Here is a 21,055-nt window from a genome sequence, read left to right as displayed (position 1 = left end):
TTCCTTCACCGTCAAGCACGTGATGAATTATAAACACAAATTAAGCACATGAATATTCAGTGGTGTTTGCCCAGTTTTGAACCCACGATCATCGGTTAAGATTCACGCGTTCTAACCACTAGGCCATCTCGGCTATTTATCACTTAAAATTTATATATTTTTTACAAATCACGATAAACGATGACGTTGCGAAAAAATTTGCAGTTGTCAAGTTATTTGTCAACATACAAACATTGATCATTATTATTGAGTCCATTAAAAACATAAACTATTATTATTAGACTAATATCATAGGGATTTTAACTGGTGGTAGGGCTTTGTGCAAGCTCGTCTGAGTAGGTGCCACCCACTCATCAGATATTCTATCGCAAAACAGCAGTACTTGGTATTGTTGTGTTTCGGTTTGGTGGATTAAAAAGTTATATAAGGGTGAACCAGTGTAATACAACAACAGGTACAATGGACATAACATCTTAGTTCCCAAGGTTAGTGGCGCATTGACGATGTAGGCGATGATTAACATTTCTTACAATGCTTAGGTCTATGAGCCTTGGTGATCACTTACCATCAGGTGGCCCAAATGCTCGTCCGCCTACCAATATAAAAAAATATAATTTATATATATTTTATTATATAATAATAATAATGTCCTCCAGACAGTTTTCGGCCACGGCGGTCAATCTCAAGAGAGATTAGCCAACTACACAGGAGATATTATAGTGCACAAGTGTGTGCGCAAACACAGGTGCACTCTCTATTCCCTCACTCTCATAATCCGATGGGACGGCAATCCGACACGACCGAAAAGAATTCAGGCGCAGGACCAACGGCTTTACGTGCTTTCCGAGGTACTTCCAGACTCCGGGCTGCTACTGAGAATTTTCTGACAGAAAAACCATAAGTTTTTATTGGCCCGACCTGGGAATTGAATCCAGGACCTCCGGGTCTGCGGCCTTCACTTTGCCTGTGAATGTCCCACTGCTGGGCTAAAGGCCTCCTCTCCTCTTTTTGAGGAGAAGGTTTGGAGCTTATTCCACCACGCTGCTCCAATGCGGGTTGGTAGAATTCACATGTGGCAGAATTTCAGTGAAATTAGACACATGCAGGTTTCCTCACGATGTTTTCCTTCACCGTAAAGCACGAGATGAATTATAATCACAAATTAAGCACATGAAAATTCAGTGGTGCTTGCCCCGGGTTTGAACCCACGATCATCGGTTAAGATTCACGCGTTCTTACCACAGGGCCATCTCGGCTTTTTCTGCGGCCTTACATCAAGCCATTAGACCAACGAGGCAGTCGAAAATTTATTATATACTACCCCAATGCTTTTTATTTGCTCTTATTTTAAACTTCTTTTGATTTATAAATATATATTTTAATACTTACTTGGGTTGCTATCGTCGTATATATATCGTATAGGAATATGATTTAGATCTTATTCTAATAAAATAAAACAATAAACAAAATAAATATGACCGCAATAATTTTCAGTCATATAATAATATCCTGGGACATTTATTCACACAAGGCCATCTGATCCCAAGCTTAGCAGAGTTCGTACTATAACCAAACAACTCATATACTACATATACTACTTTTCTTTTGTAAATACATACTTATATAGATAATTACACACAGGCTCAGGACAAAATGTCCGTCCTGGTTGGGAATCGAACCCACGACCTGCGGCGCGAGAGGCAAGTGTCTAGCAACCACGCCAACCGGCTCGTCTAATAAAAAAATAAACATTATTTTTACATTTGTCTTTGAAACACTTATAGATTACCAGTAAATCTGGATTCGAGCAAATTTCTATGAAGCGCTAATTGTAAGAAACATCAGATAGACACAGGTATATATGTATCTCAAGTTTGACTCCACTTCAAATACATATTTATTATCAGCGACAATTTAACAAAAATAGATGCAGTTTGTAGGTCTTAGAAAGCAATTTGCTTGATTACAATTATTGTCGTAAGAGTTTTGTGACATTGTTTTCTTAAGCGATTTTTAATTTGCATTGATAATCAACGAGCTAAGTAATTAAATAATAAAAACGTATTGAAATCGCTTTTTTAAAATGCTGATTTGTCTAACCATAAGTCTGTTTTACCCAGTATGATGTAAAACATATACATATGAATTTGATCACTTAGAATTATTGTTAATATATTATATATATAATAATTTTCATACGTTTTCGTCTTTGTACAGACAATTTCCTCAATCCGTTTTCAACTTAGACTAAGCCTGCAATTTTACCTATTTCTTTAATAAAACGTTATTTCGTCTTCTTCAAAGTTTTTGATAAAATTACTTTAATATTTATTTATTTTTAAACGAATTGTACACCTACCTAATATAAATATTTTAAATGTATCTGCTTTCGAAAGAGTCCATAATTAAAAATTTGGAGCATTTAAAAAAATACTATGTCATTATAAGCTATTACTAAACTGAATAGTACCAAGAAGTAATTCAGATAATTATTTAAATCAATTGTCGGAATGAGGAACGCAATACAAATGAGCGAATGTTTTTTACCATCTTCCATTCATCTACCGTCGCAAGTCAGTATGAAGGAAGACGCAGCAGTGATTGGGTGAATTTTGTTAAATCTGTGACAAATTAAAAAAAAAGTTAGAACGCAAAATGAATTTTCTAATTTCAAAATTCATGTGGCAGAATGGGACACGAATAAATCAGTATATATTTGCGATTATCAGTAAGTTCTATTTTTTTTTTTAAATAAGCTTAATAATTGACATCTGTTTTCTAACCTTTTTTTATTTAGATATTTTTATAAAAGATATTTCCTACTGAAATAAGTTAGCTTAGGTTTAATTATTTATGAAACAGCGCGACTTTAGATTTTTTTTACCCATGTATTCATTTGACGGTATAAAACTGAGATTATCGAAGCAAAATTTTAACGGCAAAAACAAATTTTAATAAATTAAATAAAACAAGTGCAGTTAAAATAATGTTTCAAACATTTTTAAGCTATATGCATAATTATTTTATAAATTATGGTTCGTTTGATATGTAATAATTATATGTGTTAGCTTAAAATTAGTATTTAATTTGAACTATACTAATCAAGTATATTTTATCAAGTAATCTTCAATGCTTTGCAGGTTTTTATCTGAAATATAAGTAAACTTAAATCTTTGAAATACTATAAAGTTTATACCAATTTCATATTATTACTTTAATACTAGCCGAAAGAAAGCTACATTAACAAATCGTTACAATAAGTGTCACCATTTACATTAGTGTGAAATTACTACGAATTTCGAAGATTAAGAAATAACGAACGTAATATATTAACGACGTCTTGGTAATAATTAATTAAGGTATTTTAATTGATGTTAATTAATCGTTAATATCATAATTATACCATATTATTAATGTTGTTTATGTCTATTTTTATAGGTTCTCTATTCTCTTGGTTATCGCAATTGTATAAATAATAGTCGCAATGAAATTAAATAGTACCTACTTGGGCGACCGAGCTTTGATTGTTTTTTTTTTTGCGAAAACTTGCGTTTTTCCAGAAGGACAAGTAAAGTTGCATATTTAGTATAATACAAAAATTAAATAGGCAAGGAAAAACAGAAATGTGTTTAAAATAAGAATTAGAACAAACTTTTATCGAGGATTTGAAAGGTCACGAATTGTTTTTGTTTTGAGTAATTTGAACATGTATAATAATTTTAGCATGATTTATAGATTTTTTTTATTTAATCAAGAAGTAAAGTAACAGCCTGTAATTGTCCCACTGCTGAGCCACGGACTCTTTTTTTTTTGGGGATGGTTTGGAGCTTATTCCACCAAGCTACTAAAATCGTGGGTACAACACGTAGCAGATTCTCATCCGAAACATACAAGTTTCCTCACGATGTTGTCCTTCACCGCTGAGTATGTGATGAATTATAAACGTAACATCACTTACAGTACTGGGCTAAGGCGTCCTCTCCCTTTTGAGGAGAAGCTTTGGAGCTTATTCCACCAAGCTGTTCCAATGCGGGCAGGTAGAATAAACATATGGCAGAATTTCAATGAAATTAGACACATGCAGGTTTCCTCACGATGTTTTCCTTCACCGTCAAGCACGTGATGAATTATAAACACAAATTAAGCACATGAATATTCAGTGGTGTTTGCCCAGTTTTGAACCCACGATCATCGGTTAAGATTCACGCGTTCTAACCACTAGGCCATCTCGGCTATTTATCACTTAAAATTTATATATTTTTTACAAATCACGATAAACGATGACGTTGCGAAAAAAATTTGCAGTTGTCAAGTTATTTGTCAACATACAAACATTGATCATTATTATTGAGTCCATTAAAAACATAAACTATTATTATTAGACTAATATCATAGGGATTTTAACTGGTGGTAGGGCTTTGTGCAAGCTCGTCTGAGTAGGTGCCACCCACTCATCAGATATTCTATCGCAAAACAGCAGTACTTGGTATTGTTGTGTTTCGGTTTGGTGGATTAAAAAGTTATATAAGGGTGAACCAGTGTAATACAACAACAGGTACAATGGACATAACATCTTAGTTCCCAAGGTTAGTGGCGCATTGACGATGTAGGCGATGATTAACATTTCTTACAATGCTTAGGTCTATGAGCCTTGGTGATCACTTACCATCAGGTGGCCCAAATGCTCGTCCGCCTACCAATATAAAAAAATATAATTTATATATATTTTATTATATAATAATAATAATGTCCTCCAGACGGTTTTCGGCCACGGCGGTCAATCTCAAGAGAGATTAGCCAACTACACAGGAGATATTATAGTGCACAAGTGTGTGCGCAAACACAGGTGCACTCTCTATTCCCTCACTCTCATAATCCGATGGGACGGCAATCCGACACGACCGAAAAGAATTCAGGCGCAGGACCAACGGCTTTACGTGCTTTCCGAGGCACTTCCAGACTCCGGGCTGCTACTGAGAATTTTCTGACAGAAAAACCATAAGTTTTTATTGGCCCGACCTGGGAATTGAATCCAGGACCTCCGGGTCTGCGGCCTTCACTTTGCCTGTGAATGTCCCACTGCTGGGCTAAAGGCCTCCTCTCCTCTTTTTGAGGAGAAGGTTTGGAGCTTATTCCACCACGCTGCTCCAATGCGGGTTGGTAGAATTCACATGTGGCAGAATTTCAGTGAAATTAGACACATGCAGGTTTCCTCACGATGTTTTCCTTCACCGTAAAGCACGAGATGAATTATAATCACAAATTAAGCACATGAAAATTCAGTGGTGCTTGCCCCGGGTTTGAACCCATGATCATCGGTTAAGATTCACGCGTTCTTACCACAGGGCCATCTCGGCTTTTTCTGCGGCCTTACATCAAGCCATTAGACCAACGAGGCAGTCGAAAATTTATTATATACTACCCCAATGCTTTTTCTTTGCTCTTATTTTAAACTTCTTTTGATTTATAAATATATATTTTAATACTTACTTGGGTTGCTATCGTCGTCCGTGTTAATCATACAGCACGCCGTCTTTTTTTCTGAAATAATACCTATTATAATGAGAATATTTTATATCGGTCAGATGAGCATATTTAACATATTTATAATATAATGTATGGCGTATTTTACCGCAACAAACATTTTAATAAAAGCCGTTCATAAATCAATATTATGTACTAATGTTTCATTGTATTTTTACCTTCGCTTGCGTACTTTTCTTGGGGCTTAAGCTTGCTTAATTTTTAAGCAAATGGGTTTGAGCAAATTGCATCAAAATCGATACAATGGTTTAACCATGAAGCCGGAACAGACAGAGTTACTTTTGCACTTATAATATTTGTATAGATATTTTTTTACTTCACATATTTGTTTTTACTATAATTTTACTTCCAGTGTTCCAAAAGAAACTCTCTTTGTGACATTTAAAACAACGTTTTTCACGAATCTATAATGGATACCATAGAATATTCGAGGTCTCTGATGAGAGAGACCAATGATATCATATCCATTTAGTTTCTGAGTTGTTTATTTGTCTTTACTCCTGTGGTTGGAGGCTATAGATATGTCACGTATGATTAGTCGCGTTACATTTATTCAAACATTGTTGTTGTTTGTGTTCGATGATTACATAAATGTCTGATTAACTAAATACTATCAGATTGTTGTATCGAAAATTTACATTATCTAAAAAAAACAACTTCACAGCATGCTTTGACTTGGTGGTGGGTTTTGTGCGAGCGCGTCTTTTTTTTTTTTTATAGAATAGGAAGGCGGACGAGCATATGGGCCACCTGATGGTAAGTGGTCACCAACGCTCTTAGACATTAGCATTGTAAGAAATGTCAACCATCGCTTACATATCCAATGCGCCACCAACCTTGGGAAATAAGATTTTATGTCCCTTGTGCCTGTAATTACACTGGCTCACTCACCCTTCAAACCGGAACACAACAATATCAAGTATTGCTGTTTTGCGGTAGAATATCTGATGAGTGGGTGGTACCTACCCAGACGAGCTTGCACAAAGCCCTACCACCAGTCTGGGTGTGTACCACCCACTCATCACAAATTCTACCGTCAAATGGCAAAACTAAGTGTTGTTTTGTTCCGGTTGGAAGGGTGACTTATCCATTACCTTCAAGCATAAGGGACAGATAATTATAAGTAGTAATGGTAATTATTTCTTACCTTGACAATGCCTGTGGGCGGTGGTGACGTCTTACCATCAGGTGGCCCATTTGCCCCTCCAACGATACATACTATACAGAAACATAAATTGTACAGAAGAGTACTAAATTAGATTATATTATTTTTTTCTTGCTTTATTCTTGCTTCGCACACATGCCTCTAGCTTTTCAGATAAACCATTTTTGGTCACACCTTCGATGCTGGCGTTTTATAGTGAAATAATATATGGTTAAGATCTTTCTCAATAAAAGAGCTAAAGGTATAAATATGGTGACATTGGCGCGCCCAAAACACAAACATACGTAGCTTATTAATTCCAAATATTAAAAACAACTTGAACTTCTATTGTGTTTTTATATCTTTGGTGTGAATATTGCGAGGGATAAAAAATCCGTAATAACCGGCGATATCACAGTTAAAAGTAATAAAAATATTTATATACTATAATTATTCCTCAATGTTTTATGGTACCGTATCAAAAGTAAAATTTTTATTAATTCAGTTATTGTAATTAGTTGAGGAAAGTTCACTGCCATTATTAATATAATATTTTGTGTTTATAAAAATATTAAATTAAATGTTAGTATAAATTCCAAAAAAAAACAATTAATAATAATAACATATGACAAGGAAAGCAAAATGTATACTTACAAGATATATATTAAATCATTAGCCTTTTTATGGTACATATTAGTTAGGCAGAATGAAAAGTGGGTAAGTGGTCACCACCCATAGACCTATAGACTTCGGTACTGTAAAAAATATTAACCATCCCTCGCATTGCCATCTATCTTATTTCCCATCTATGATGTTATGTCCTCACCCTTGTATTGCTGTTTAGCGGTAGAATATCTGTTCAGTGGGTGGTACCTATCCAGACGGGCTTGCACTAAGCCCTACCTAATTTATAATAAGATTATTACAATTATTATAATTACTAATAAGATAGATATGAAACTTTAGCATTATGATATATTATTATATTTATAAAGTATGCTGTATATTTTTTAAGATATCGAGCGCTTTAAGCGAAATAGATGATGACAAAATAGGAAAAATAAATGAATAGTTTTCCAAACTGTCTACAGAAAACACACGACGGTTTGTATGTATGTTTAATTTTTGTTAAAAAAAAACCTAATTTAACTAAAAAGCAAAATAAATTTTACCACTAAAACATACAAACAAATTTCATCAAATCGATCCAGCTCAGAGGAGTTCAGTGACACGTACAGAAGAATTAAATATATAAAGACTTTTTTTATTAATTCAATTTAATTGCCTTTGGTGCAGAGAGGCAACAGTGTCAACGCCTTAGTTACAATGCCACACAACAATCTTGTAGAGGGCGTGTTTTTTCTATAAATTTGCAATGCGTATTTTGTTTTTATTTTAATTTGAGTTATATAATATTATATCCAGGGAATTTAAATATCAATTTAAAGAAATAAATCAGGCTTGACTTAGTATTAAACCCTGATATATTTTTACCTTTATACTACTAAAATAAAGGCCGTACATACTAAAACTACGAAATAAAACTTATCAAAATATTTTAAAAAACGCAAGTAAAAAAGCTTATATAGGGAACGTATAATTTTTTATTATTTCAATAAATAACTAAGCAGTTAATTTTGGCAGCAGTCAGTCAAAAAACCAATATATTAATACGGAATAACATGGAACTTATTCCACCGGGCTTCACTTCGGGTAGGTGGATATGTACGAAAATATGAGAATTATGTACAAATTAGGGAAGTGAAAATTCAGTTGCCTGTATTTCTTCTTCACTTCGAACCCACAATCTTCGTTAAATACATATTATCCGTTGGAGTATCTCGGTTTGAGGTTATATATAAATAGAAGCCGAATCCGACCGTATCAACTAGTAATATTATGCATATGACAAGATATGACATCACCTGTGACGTATCATTTATGAACGATGTGATAATTGATACTTTAATTCTATTATCACAAATTCTTATGACATACCATTTAGAATTTACTGATAAAAATTCACGTGAAATAAATTAAGTATTCAATTATATTTTTACCATATAATCGTATTAATAATGTGACCATTTGTACACGAACAAAATTTAATTGCAGAGGAAATATCAAATGCTACTTTGGTAAAAGTCATATTGTAAATAATCATAATCATATCTTATTATATGACCAATAAAGTATATGTACATATGTATATATTCCGTGTACCTTGGAAACTGCTGAAACGATTTGGTTTAAATTTTGCATTTAAAAAAGACTTTGCTGTTTAAGTTTACCTATATATCACAAAATAACCGATCAATTACTATTAGAACCGAGAAAAGCTACTGAAATTCTTAAATGTATACTTAATGTTGCATATTTTACTATTATTATAATTTTAATTTACTTTTTGTTCCTACTACGGTTGACTGGCAGAGAAATGCAGTAGCGTTAAATCCATCGTTTATTTAATTTATTTCTGTTGTGAAGCAATGTGCAATTGCAATGTAAACAAATATTAAAACCATAAGTTCTGTCACATTTAGCGTGCACATCAGTATTTAGGTTTAATAATAATAATAATAATGTCCTCCAGACCGATTTCGGCCATGGCGGACAATCTCAAGAGAGATTTGCCAACTACGCAGGAGATATTATAGTGCACAAGTGTGTGCGCAAACACAAGTGCACTCTCTATTCCCTAACTCTCATAATCCGATGAAACGGCAATCCGACACGACCGGAAAGAGTTCAGGCGCAGGACAACGGACGGCTTTAGGTGCTTTCCGAGGCACGGGAGTGTACACACTTCAAACTTCCAGACTTCGGGCTGCTACTGAGAATTTTCTGATAAGAAAACCCAATATTTTTTATTGGCCCGACCTAGGAATCGAACCCAGGACCTCCGGGTCTGTGGCCTTACATCAAGCCACTAGACCAACGAGACAGTATTTAGATTTATTACAGGTACAGTAATAAACTTATGTACACACTAATACTTTACATATATGCAACAACTATAAAATATTTATAAAACTATTACCAATTAATAAATATTGAACGGCATTTTTAAAATGTAATTAACTGAAAACCAATAAAAAAAACTGTCATTATAATTTTTTTTTTTTTTGTTAAGTGACGGTATTTGTGCTACGTTTACATTACTTCTTAGGTGACGCTTTGCGATAATTTTGTAACATGTCGTAAACTGAATTATATCAATGACAATATCATTATTCATATTTTGTTTATATAGCCTGTGGTTACGTTTAGAAATGATAATACAGATTTTTGAAATATTATTTTTCATATGTTAAAAAGGCTGATTTACTTTATTTTGTTCGTTAGTCTAGCTTATTGTTATTAAGGACTATTCCAGCTATTTCTATATTTCTTAAGTATATATTATTTATTATAGGAATACATGTTTAGTTTCTATTCTTAAACCGAAATTATTAATTAACTAAATAAAAAGTGCCGAATTTATTGTAAGTGTGTGTGTGGGATGAGATCTATGACAGAAAAAGGAAAGTTGCGGACGATGACCGCCGATAAAAACAAAGAAACACCAACCATTTATTTTCTCAATTCAATGTACCTATTTCATTAATGCAATGGACATATTCATTGTTTGATTAAATTTATTTAAATGTAAAGTGAAAAAAAGTAATATATTTTTATCCTAAAGCAGTTAATTAATTTCGAAGAGCAATTGAGGGTACGATATTTTTTGTCAGTCCGTTTTTTGCCAACACAAATAAGCTCGATGGTTTGCCCACCCGAGAAAATACCACGTATAATTTGTAAATTATTGATTGTCATTATACATATAACAACAATCAATAAGTGCTTGAAGGTGAAGGAAAACATCGTGATACAGGTTGCATGTGTCTAGTTTCATTGAAATTCTGCCACATGTGTATTCTACCAACCCGCATTGGAGCAGCGTGGTGGAACCAGCAGTGGGACATTAACAGGCTGTTACTGTTACTACATATATGCATAAAGCACCACCCTGCGAATTTTTTCATGCGTTTATTTATTATTGTTTTCTTTGGTTATGTCTACGGATTTTGTGTGTGAGTGGTGGCTCATCGTACATTCGTCCTCCATTATGAGACAGAATTTTTGAAAAAGGTGGTTCGTTATTTGTTTTATTTTTAATATTGGCAAATGGTCAACCCCACATAAAAATATTAACCAGTGGGAAACACTTGGGAACTAAATTGTCCCTTGTGCCTGTAGTTACACTGGCTCCATCGCCCTTTAAGCCGGAACACAACAATATTAAATATTGCTGTTTGGCGGTAGAATATGTGATAAACATAGTACATACGAATGGAACATAATCTTTGCGCTGACTATTTCGCCATCGCATCGTTGGCCATCACTATAATTTTTCGTCGTGCGCGAGAATTTTAATTTTGCCGTGACTCCTCAAATATTAATTAAAATTAATCCTTTTGTAATTCCAGTGAGGCAACCGCGTCTTTTTATTGCCTTTCAATCGATTCAATTATTAGCAACTAACAGCTTCTATTAAAACAGACAGATTGAATATTTTACACAACTCGTGATGAATTAATTTTAAACAAACTATATAAACAAATATAGTCTGTTCAAAGGTGGCGCTGCTAACATAATTCGAATGTTATTAAGTTTTACTTTTTGCATAAAATAATTAAATTTGATTCAGGATAATGATATTATTTCTTAAGGATTTTATTTTGAATATTGTCAAAGTAATTTAAGTCATTTGACAATATATTAAACATCAAAAATGTCTTTAGAATTTCAAACAATCAAAATAGAGTCTATAATAAATTAAATATTTCTATAATTGCTTGATAAATAATGGTCATTGATTTTGTTTATTTTGTTTCGATAGTTTTTTGATGCTGAGTATATGATTATACTATCATTTCTCAGATTATATTGTCAATAGTAAACACGAATCATGTGTATATTGAATGTATGTAATGTATGTATACTTTAATAATTTACATGATTTATTATCTTATTTTTCAAGATTGCATTATTTACACTTGCTACAATTTCGGTTTATGACTTTCCTCTATAAAATTGCGATGAAGACACGATATAAGTCCCGTGTAAATTAAAACAATAACAAAAAAAATAACAAAAATGTACGGTTGGGGAAGAAGAGACCCGCGGAGGAACGAAGTCTTTTGCGATATTTTTTCGTGTGCGAATGGACTTCAGGAACATCCTTGTTACTGGATACGTGCCGATGAGCAAACCGTTCAATGGTGACATGCTCACACGCACATTTTCGTTATTTTGTTGGATTTGTTCGTCTGTTCTTTCGGCTCTATAATTACGCATGCTTGATGCTTTATTTGTGGGAAATGGGCATTTTTCACTGTAACACACGCACAAACCAAATTGTTGTACTTACTGATAAAAACGGTATACCGATAATGTATTTGATCTTTTAGTATTTTACCAACCTTTTTAATATAATAAAACACGTTTATATTTCTTATCAATTAAATAAATCGTTAAATGTTTTGCAAATTTTTAAATGTCAAAATGACGCAACGCTTCTCGTAAATGACGTAGACAAAAGTTCGATGAGGTTCACTATAAATAATTATTTTGATATTGATATTAAAATCGTGATTACAAAATGGGATTATGAGTTAGGGGAGAGAAAATTTGGGGTAATATGTATTTTTATATGCTAAATTTAAATAAAATACAAATTTAAAAAAATGTCTAAAAAATAGACATAATTCTCATACCTCCCAAATATACATAACAAATTTCATAAAAATTGGTCGAGCCGTTTCGGACGAGTTCGACCACCAACACCGTGACACGAGAATTTTATATATTAGATTCAATAATGCAAAAATATGATTATTAACGCCTACAACGTTAAGTTTTTGTTTAATTTGAATTAACGTCAAAGGACACAACACCTCAAACCGATCTTCCTAGGTAGGATAGGAGAAACCGTTTTATACTTTTTTATACTTCTAATTATCACATCGCTTATAATATCGTACTTTAAAAGCACGTTTTATGTAGGTACGTTTATTTGTAGACCGACTGACAAATAGGCCACCGGATAGTAACTAGTCACCACCGCCAGTAGACATTGCAACTGTATGAAATATTTACTATCCCTGACATCACCAATGCACCAACAACCAATTGCAAATTATTTCAAAGAATAATATGAACGATATTCCAATATACCGGTTTATCGTAGAAGCTTCATATGTTTTCAGCTTTATATACTTTACGGACCGATTTAAACCAGAATCGTATGTTGATAAAAATAATAAACAGGTTAGTACGTCACATTGCGGACCAAAGTGCAAATGCATACTTTTATTTTATAAAGTACAATGACCCTTGAATAAGGCTGCTTCTTCATATTATGAAACTCACAAATTATTCAAGAATCCATGGACTTATACTACTATATATAATTATTATATTACCATAGAATTCATAGGGATACCTACATTAATTTTTCGATATCGTTAAATGTGTTCGGGTGTGCAACCAATGATAAATCGGAAACCAAAATATCACTTTCGTGTCGGTCTTTCCGCCTGTTAGCTGGTCGCCTGTAGGTTATTTTATCCGAATCTACTAATCAAAAAATTGTTGTTGTACTAATAGACTGTTGTTTAATTAAGCAAGTTTGCATTTGTAAGGATAATTTTAAGGAAAAAAATGCATGTTATGGCAGTTAATAAAAAGACCCAAAAGTTTAGAGGATATTAAGGAAAATATACAAAATATTATATTAAACAAAGTTCGTATGGGAATTTTAAAAGTTATGTCCATAGTCCGGTCAAAGGAGACATTTCAATATTTTCATTTTTTGTTATAATTTCGCAGGGAGCTGCTAATTGTCATAGACTGTAAGCATACCTACTTTAAAATATCAAAAATATCTACCAATCCAACGTCTGCCAAAAATACTCAAGATCAGTCATATCGTGCAATTATTTACAAAAATTGTCTCAACATTCAGATATATTTGATGTAACTCATTGATTTCTACCCAGGTGTTCCTTAATTTTACTTCCAAAGTTCCAGTAACACTACGCCAACATTCAAAAATGCATTTTTTCATGAAACCATAATGAATACCATAGATATTATTTTAGTTCTCGGCCAATAATATAGTGTAAATACTAGATATCAAAACGCATTCCGCAATGCTCGTAAAAAGCATTCAAAGTTCAAAGTCTAACAGTTTCCCGCCATAAAGAGTATCTGTCATGTTTTTGTTGCCAGATTAAAAATATAAATTCTTATTGATTCATATAAAAATGACAGATACTCTCCAGTAATATTTAATAATAATTCGTATTACTTCTAATATTATACATTACAATCTGAATTAGTCTTACAATAGTGACATTTGAAGGTGAAGTTATATGTATATTTGAAATTTATTTAACACCTTAAAAAATATTAATTTAGTTCTTGTATTGAACACATTATTCTATCTTCGAGTCTCACAATAGGTAAAAAAATACCTAATTAAAAATTAATTCATTTTCTTAATACCTCATTGATCTAACTCTACACGGCCGCAGATTCGAAAATCCCAATTTTGAATCCTAGCTTTGGAAAATATTGAGTTTTCACTCTTCACCGACTCAGATACTCTCAACATCAATCTGGGGTTAAAACGGTATTAGTGTAAACTCTCGTGCGGAAAGTATCTAAAGCTGTTGGTCCTGTACTTAATCACTCTCCGTTCACAAAAGTAATGGTGTTTTGCGCACACATACCAGCGCAATTGACTTGTCCTTGAGATTGTTATCGATATGCGATAATAATTATTATTTTCTTTGTAAATTTGCCCCAATTAATAAAAAAACAAAAGTTTATTCAAATATTTGCGTTATAAAATGAAATATTTAGCATGACAAATACATTTTTTTATGCAAATAAGCTGCTATGCTATGAATATTAGATCAAAAATCTAAATAAAACGAATGTGAAACGTTTACAAGTTGTATAAATTGTTATATTATTATAGTTTGATCAACCTCACAGTTCCTAAGTAGCTATTTAATAAATCGCTTGACCCACTAACGACGTCCAAATGATGAAAATAATATAAAACTTGTTTTTATAATAATATTTGTTGCAGAATATTTAAGGCCACTTTCTAAATACAAAACTACATCTAAAAGATATTTAAAGAATGCCAGACACTCCTATAAATGATCATTTAATAGACCTTTCTCCTATAATATACTTCCTGGTTAGAAAAATCGCAATAAAATAAAGACTCGAATCGGTTTTGACACATGAAATACATATGTACATACTCGTATTTGATTAAGAATTTCTGAAGTTGTGAGCGCTGGTAATAGAAATACAAATTGCAACTTAAAACAATAATACCTGTTTTTGAAGATAGTGTTGGTAGACTCATCTGAAACTTATTTATTTGATTCATTTATACTTTAGTGCACGACATGTTAAAAAGAGTAGGGCTATTCGGTAAGAATAAACTCGAAACTCACCGCAGAAACGGTCGTGAAATGTCAGAAAGATGATATACGACTTTGACCTTAACAATTATAACATTTCAAGAATACACGCATCAAAATAATATACCGCCGTAAGTCGGTTGTTAATATTTTACGGGTGAGTATAGCACTGCTGATGAGATGAGAGTATCAAAAATAGTGCGCAAAGTGCGCAAGTGATCTCTCACAGACAGCCTCTGGTGCAAGAAGTTTGTAAAGTATTATTTATTATTATTAAAATATATATATAAAATGAATCAGGACGCACTGTCCTCAGTCAATTAAAATATAAAAGAATAAACCACAAATACGATAATTATTACGTATTGAATATAGACACTTTCTGGAACGGTAGACGTCTAAACACAGTACTTTACAGTAAGTACAGTAATAGCCTGTTAATGTCCCACTGCTGGGCTAAGGCTTCCTCTCCCTTTTGAGGAGATTACGCCGTAACAATTACTTAGCTATAGTGTCTAGTGTTTTTAATCATCGACTATTGGCATAAAAGTTAACAATTAATTTTGGTTTTGACGTAACGGTTTATTTTAACAAAATATCCTGAATTAGCAGCAGTGTAGAATTTTATTTTTCACTTTGATTTAAATTTTATTTTTGTTGTTTCTTTCTACCTTCATTATTGTAAGTCGAATGTAGTTAGCATTACAATTATATTTGTTATTTGAGTGTAGTGTCATTCAATTGGTTTATTGTAATGGTTTATCACACTGTAGTAGCCTACTATTGTATTTGTGAATGCCGATGTAGTTTCTTTTATCAATATAAAAAAAATAAAACTATTTACTAATTCACTGTTTTTTTTTTGAGGTAGGTAGAAAAAACTGCTTAAAAAATAATTTCATTGGATATATTTTTTTATTATTGAACTAATTAACAATGCATACAGACATTTATTTTTATTTCTCGAGAACAAAACATTCGACTATTTTCTATTGCGTCATGTTATATTCTTATAAAAGAGCATTACCGACTGTTTTTGACTTATTTTCTTTTGATCTAAATGCCATTTTAATATCAAGTGACTTATATATAAAAATGCCATCGTATAATAATTTATATTTAAATTAATAACATATTCATGTAAAGTGATTAAGAACAAGGATAAATACAAAATTGCATAATATTATATTGTGAACAAAATAGCCTTAAACATTTTATAACTATTATATGAAATGTTATTCTGTTTGGTGATTTCGGGCAGAATATAATAGAGCTACGCCAAAACCATCCCCAGGGGAGTGGCGTCAGGGAGTTCCTTGCCGGGCTATAAATAAATGATTTAAGAGATATCTGTCAATTATTCATCATTTACCAAAATCAGTGATATTTAAGTTTATTGTAAAAGCTTACAGACAAACAAATATACATATTAACTTCTTTTATAGAGCTCTAATGTACAGTTACTTTTTTTAATTTTTTAATGATATTATTCGTTAAATTTTACACATTAGGATTAACAAAATATAACCTTTGCTTTCACGCTTGTTTTATCTGTATAATGGTGAATATTATATTATATTATTCTATTAGGCGCATAACGTTTTTTAAGTATTTATTAATGAAGTCAAAGTAATAATCGATATAATCGCTCAGATGGTCATCATCGTGATTACATTACCATTAATATAGGTAATGGAGATAATTAAATCGTATTTTAAAACGATTATGTTAATGAATGTAAATTAATCATATTGTGATATAACGAGGTACAAACACGAATGATATTTATATACAAAAACATAGCAATTATGATTGCCCATGCTATTGAAGTGCATCAACAAAATTATCATTATAGTCATTTTGAATGATTTGTCTATTAATGATTTAAGCATCAGCCAATTAAAAAAAATGGATATTTTCTTTTCAGCTTATCTTTTTTTATGGAAATTCGTCGATATATTCGTCAACTGTAAAATTATTTCGATGATTCTTTTCTTATTAAGTAGTTTATACCACAAAGGTGTTTATATTTAAATTCGAAGAAAAAAACCACCCTTAAAGCTTAGAATAAGGATGTAAAACTGGGAATCGTGATTCGTAACATTTCTCTAAGCGGTCATGTCATCTCGTTTGAGCTTTTAAAAGGGCTTCCTAATAAAAATACTTGATTAGTACATAGTTATATTTGAGTGTTAGTATATATACCTACACTAGAATCTCAATATTGCATACAAACATATGCTTTAAGCCCGAGTTACTATTTTATTTATTAAAGTACTTTGTTAATTTCTTTCATCTCGTTACACTCATTTATCCACATAGAAAAAAATTGTTGTAACACAATTTTTTGAAAAAATCAAATGCTTATATTTCATTGCACTAAGTGAGCATGATACAGCAGGGTCATGGTCCAGTCTATTCGGATTAATAATAGAAAACACAGATAGCTGATATCTACGCGAATAGCGTATTTACGTCGTAAAGCTACTAAGAGTAAAAAAGTGCCATTGCATAAGACGAAGAAGAATAATTATTCAAGAAAGTAGGTTATTAAACATCTCCCGAAGCAAAAATCGTGCATATAAATAATGACCACAAAAATGGTATTGTTTAAGCTGGTGGTATACTAGATTAAATGGCAGCGAATCTTGTGATAATAGGTCGACTAGTTACACTAAAAGTTACTTGTCTATACTGTCAATAATGTAGCCGACCGGAGTTTAGATGTTTGCAATGTCGCACTTCCGTGCCTTGAAAAACTCGTAAGACCGCTGGTCCTGCGATCTCTCTCCGATCGGTACCATTGCCAAGCTAACGGCTTATAAGAGTGACGCAATAGAGAGTTCACCTGTGCATAATATCCTGTGCATTTGGCTGAACTCTGATATTACCAATGGCCGATATTCGCTACGAACTTCTTTAAATACTCTTCAAATCTTATGAACTGTGCTCTATAAATAAAAGTGCCATATTAGGTGAACATAAAGAAAGAATTGTTTCATAAAACTCGTACGACCATTACTTTACCTTTCCTGACCCGATATGATCGCGATCAATTTAAATATCTTTTGTAATTTTTTATTTATTTATTTGGATCTCCAACAGTTGTACATAATACACATTCAAAATACTTTTTACATTAACTTAAAACTAACTATGCACAACCGTTTACAGAAGAACCCATCATTCTCAAACAAAATTACAAAATATACAAATGAAAAATAAAATAAAAATTATAATTGATAACATATCGAAGATCGAGTTTAATTAATAATAATTAAACAGAAGACAAGAATCGTTATTTATATTAACTAAGTTTGATAAACAGGAAAATAATGTGAAACAGCACTAAGACGCATTTTTTGTAACCAGTTTAAAACTGGTAATGCAATTAATGAGGTGGATCGTCTGTTTTCAACTACGCAAAGAAGATTATGTATAAATAAAAAGTCGATAATGCTAATCGTCCTCAAACGCTATGCACTTAATCCCTTATTTATTTATATTAAAACACTAGAAATTCCTTAAAAGACATGACATTAGTGCTGTAAATTGTATTATGTAACTTGAAGTAAAGACGTAACGCCTAGTGTTGTCAAAGTGACAGGTTCTGTCCTCATCCTGGCGACATTGTCGTATCGACTCCCACCACAAGGATCACCAATTCAACACGCCTAAAAATCTACTACTAATCTCCATACTGTTACTGATATTTTGGGACAGGAATCCAAAGTAACATTTCTGGAGACACGTCTAACTAACTACTGAACTAAGGAATTTGTACCATTATAAAGTTCTGAATTTAGATTCGACATCGATACACACATAATTATTATTCATACACATAATTACATATAATCATTTAATCTTAACTTTTCAATTGAAATTCATCAACTCAACTTGTTTTAACTCAATAACTTTCTTAGGCTTCCTTATTGACTAAAACGGCTGTTGTTGTGAGTATTTATATCCTATATAATAATATATTTATGTTTCCGAAAAATTTTTTGAGGAGCCCATATACTAATTTCAAAATCACAATTGATTCGACGCGTTTTGATTTGTTAAAATTTACATTAAAAATACATTTAAATATGTTACATATTGCAACAGAAGCCTCTTTAGTTAGTTATAATAAAAATTGTATTTTTGTTTATAGTAACGATTCCGCTGCTGAACTTCGGCATGGTGCAAGGTTGGCTATCTCCCATGATCTCAGTTCTTCAAACGCCGCAAGGTCCTGCGCCAGATCCATACACGAGTAGTGACATATCCTGGGTGACCTCAGTAACTTACATCTCGGCAATCATCTTCGGAGCACCCATGGGCTATCTCACTGATAGATACGGAAGAAAAGTAATGACTCTCATAACAACCTTTTCATTGATTGTAAGTATTTTTGGAATAACATAATTTGTAATACCAATTCTGTGGATAAGATACAAAACCGGCTCAAGCGTTGCTCTTTGAAACACCCGAAATACAAAATGTACCGTAAAATATAATTCAATATCGCTACCAGACGAAAAGTATACTTAACAAGAGGTTATTTTAAAGTTGCTGCATGTAACCAAATTTCATTAGACTCATGAATAGGTTTCCTCTCGATGTTATTCATCGCCGAGCACTTTTTACATAATAATCCCTAATTAAACAAATGAGAATATTTGCCCGAGTTGGAATCGTCCATTTTTTATAGCAAAGATCGTCCCTTTAGAAGTTTATTTTATGAAATCATTGTTATTTTCCTATGATATTATATAATTCAAAAAATACATCAATTACATTTTGATTAGATGTGCTCTGCTTCAAGTTGTTATTGTACAAAATGTATTTCGCATACTAATTGCCAAATTTAATTGTTGGTTTTTATGTATACTGTACGATATTCTTTCCGCAACGTTAGCAGATGTGTGAGCTAAACAAAGTTATAAGTTCATGCTATCATTTTTATCGTCATATTCATATTAACCTTTGCATATTCCAAGATATTCCTCAAAATTACTATCTAACGAGTTTTTATTTAATTTTTGTCATCTGAATTTGAAGCAACTTTTCATTTTGTATAAATCAACTTTCCATTTTGTTTATAATATAACATTATTATGTTAATAATAAACAGAATCTATGCCAAAAATATGTTTAACGATATACTTTTATAATAAAAAAAAATATGAGCTACTTAGCCGGAAACTAGCGTTACATCTTAAACGGAGCATTTTTCTAATATGAAATAAGATGAATATTTTTGTAAAAGTGACATACCTTAGCGAAAAATGTGATCATTTTTAAGATTTTTATAAATGATTAATACCTACTTAAATAAAAAAATAGACAAACACAACTCAGACACTCAAATAGACCAACACAACTTTTCTTTTTTCTTACATTATAAGTATAACAATATAGTATAATAAGTAATACAAAAAAAACTTACAAAAAATTATTTTAAATTCATAGATTCATTAGGATATTAAATATCTTATATATTAAACGACATCTTGATAATAAGGAAGTATGTACAAGGCCTTGCTCTGTAACATAAATTAGATTTAATTAATTAACATGATGTTACCTTGAGGTCACGTTTCAAGTGTCATTTAATTAATTATAAATCTCTTAATATATATAATAGAAGAATAATATTAATCTAGAATCGAATATGAAATCTTTCAATTCTAACGAATGACTTGGTAGTTAAGCTTTGTCCCGACCACCCACTCATTAAATATTCTACCGCCAAAAAGCAATACGAAGTGTTGTTGTGTTCCGGTTGGAAAGGTGAGGTAGCCACAAAATTTTCATCATAAGTAAACAAGATGGCTTTAAATTAAACTCGCACAATAATTCCATTTTGTCAGTATAAGAGAGGTAA

General features: G+C 32.0%; 1 protein-coding gene across 3 annotated transcripts in view; it reads left to right on the top strand.

The window, feature by feature from the left end:
• Positions 1-21,055, top strand: part of LOC126777209 (facilitated trehalose transporter Tret1-like) — a 30,474-nt gene that overhangs the window by 1,519 nt on the left and 7,900 nt on the right. The window contains exons 2-3 of one of the 3 annotated variants that reach the window (XM_050500187.1): positions 2,644-2,728; positions 19,340-19,569. In XM_050500187.1, the coding sequence (XP_050356144.1) occupies positions 2,656-2,728; positions 19,340-19,569 (303 nt within the window). In that variant the 5' untranslated portion in view covers positions 2,644-2,655. Of the gene's footprint in view, positions 1-2,579; positions 2,729-19,339; positions 19,570-21,055 lie in introns of those variants that run through there. The other 2 variants (XM_050500190.1, XM_050500189.1) reach the window with 2 other exon arrangements.

The sequence above is a fragment of the Nymphalis io genome, chromosome 22, assembly GCF_905147045.1.
Source record: "Nymphalis io chromosome 22, ilAglIoxx1.1, whole genome shotgun sequence".
Lineage (NCBI taxonomy): Eukaryota > Metazoa > Arthropoda > Insecta > Lepidoptera > Nymphalidae > Nymphalis > Nymphalis io.
The sequence above is the reverse complement of the archived record's forward strand: the minus strand, read 5'-3'. Positions and strand labels throughout refer to the sequence as shown.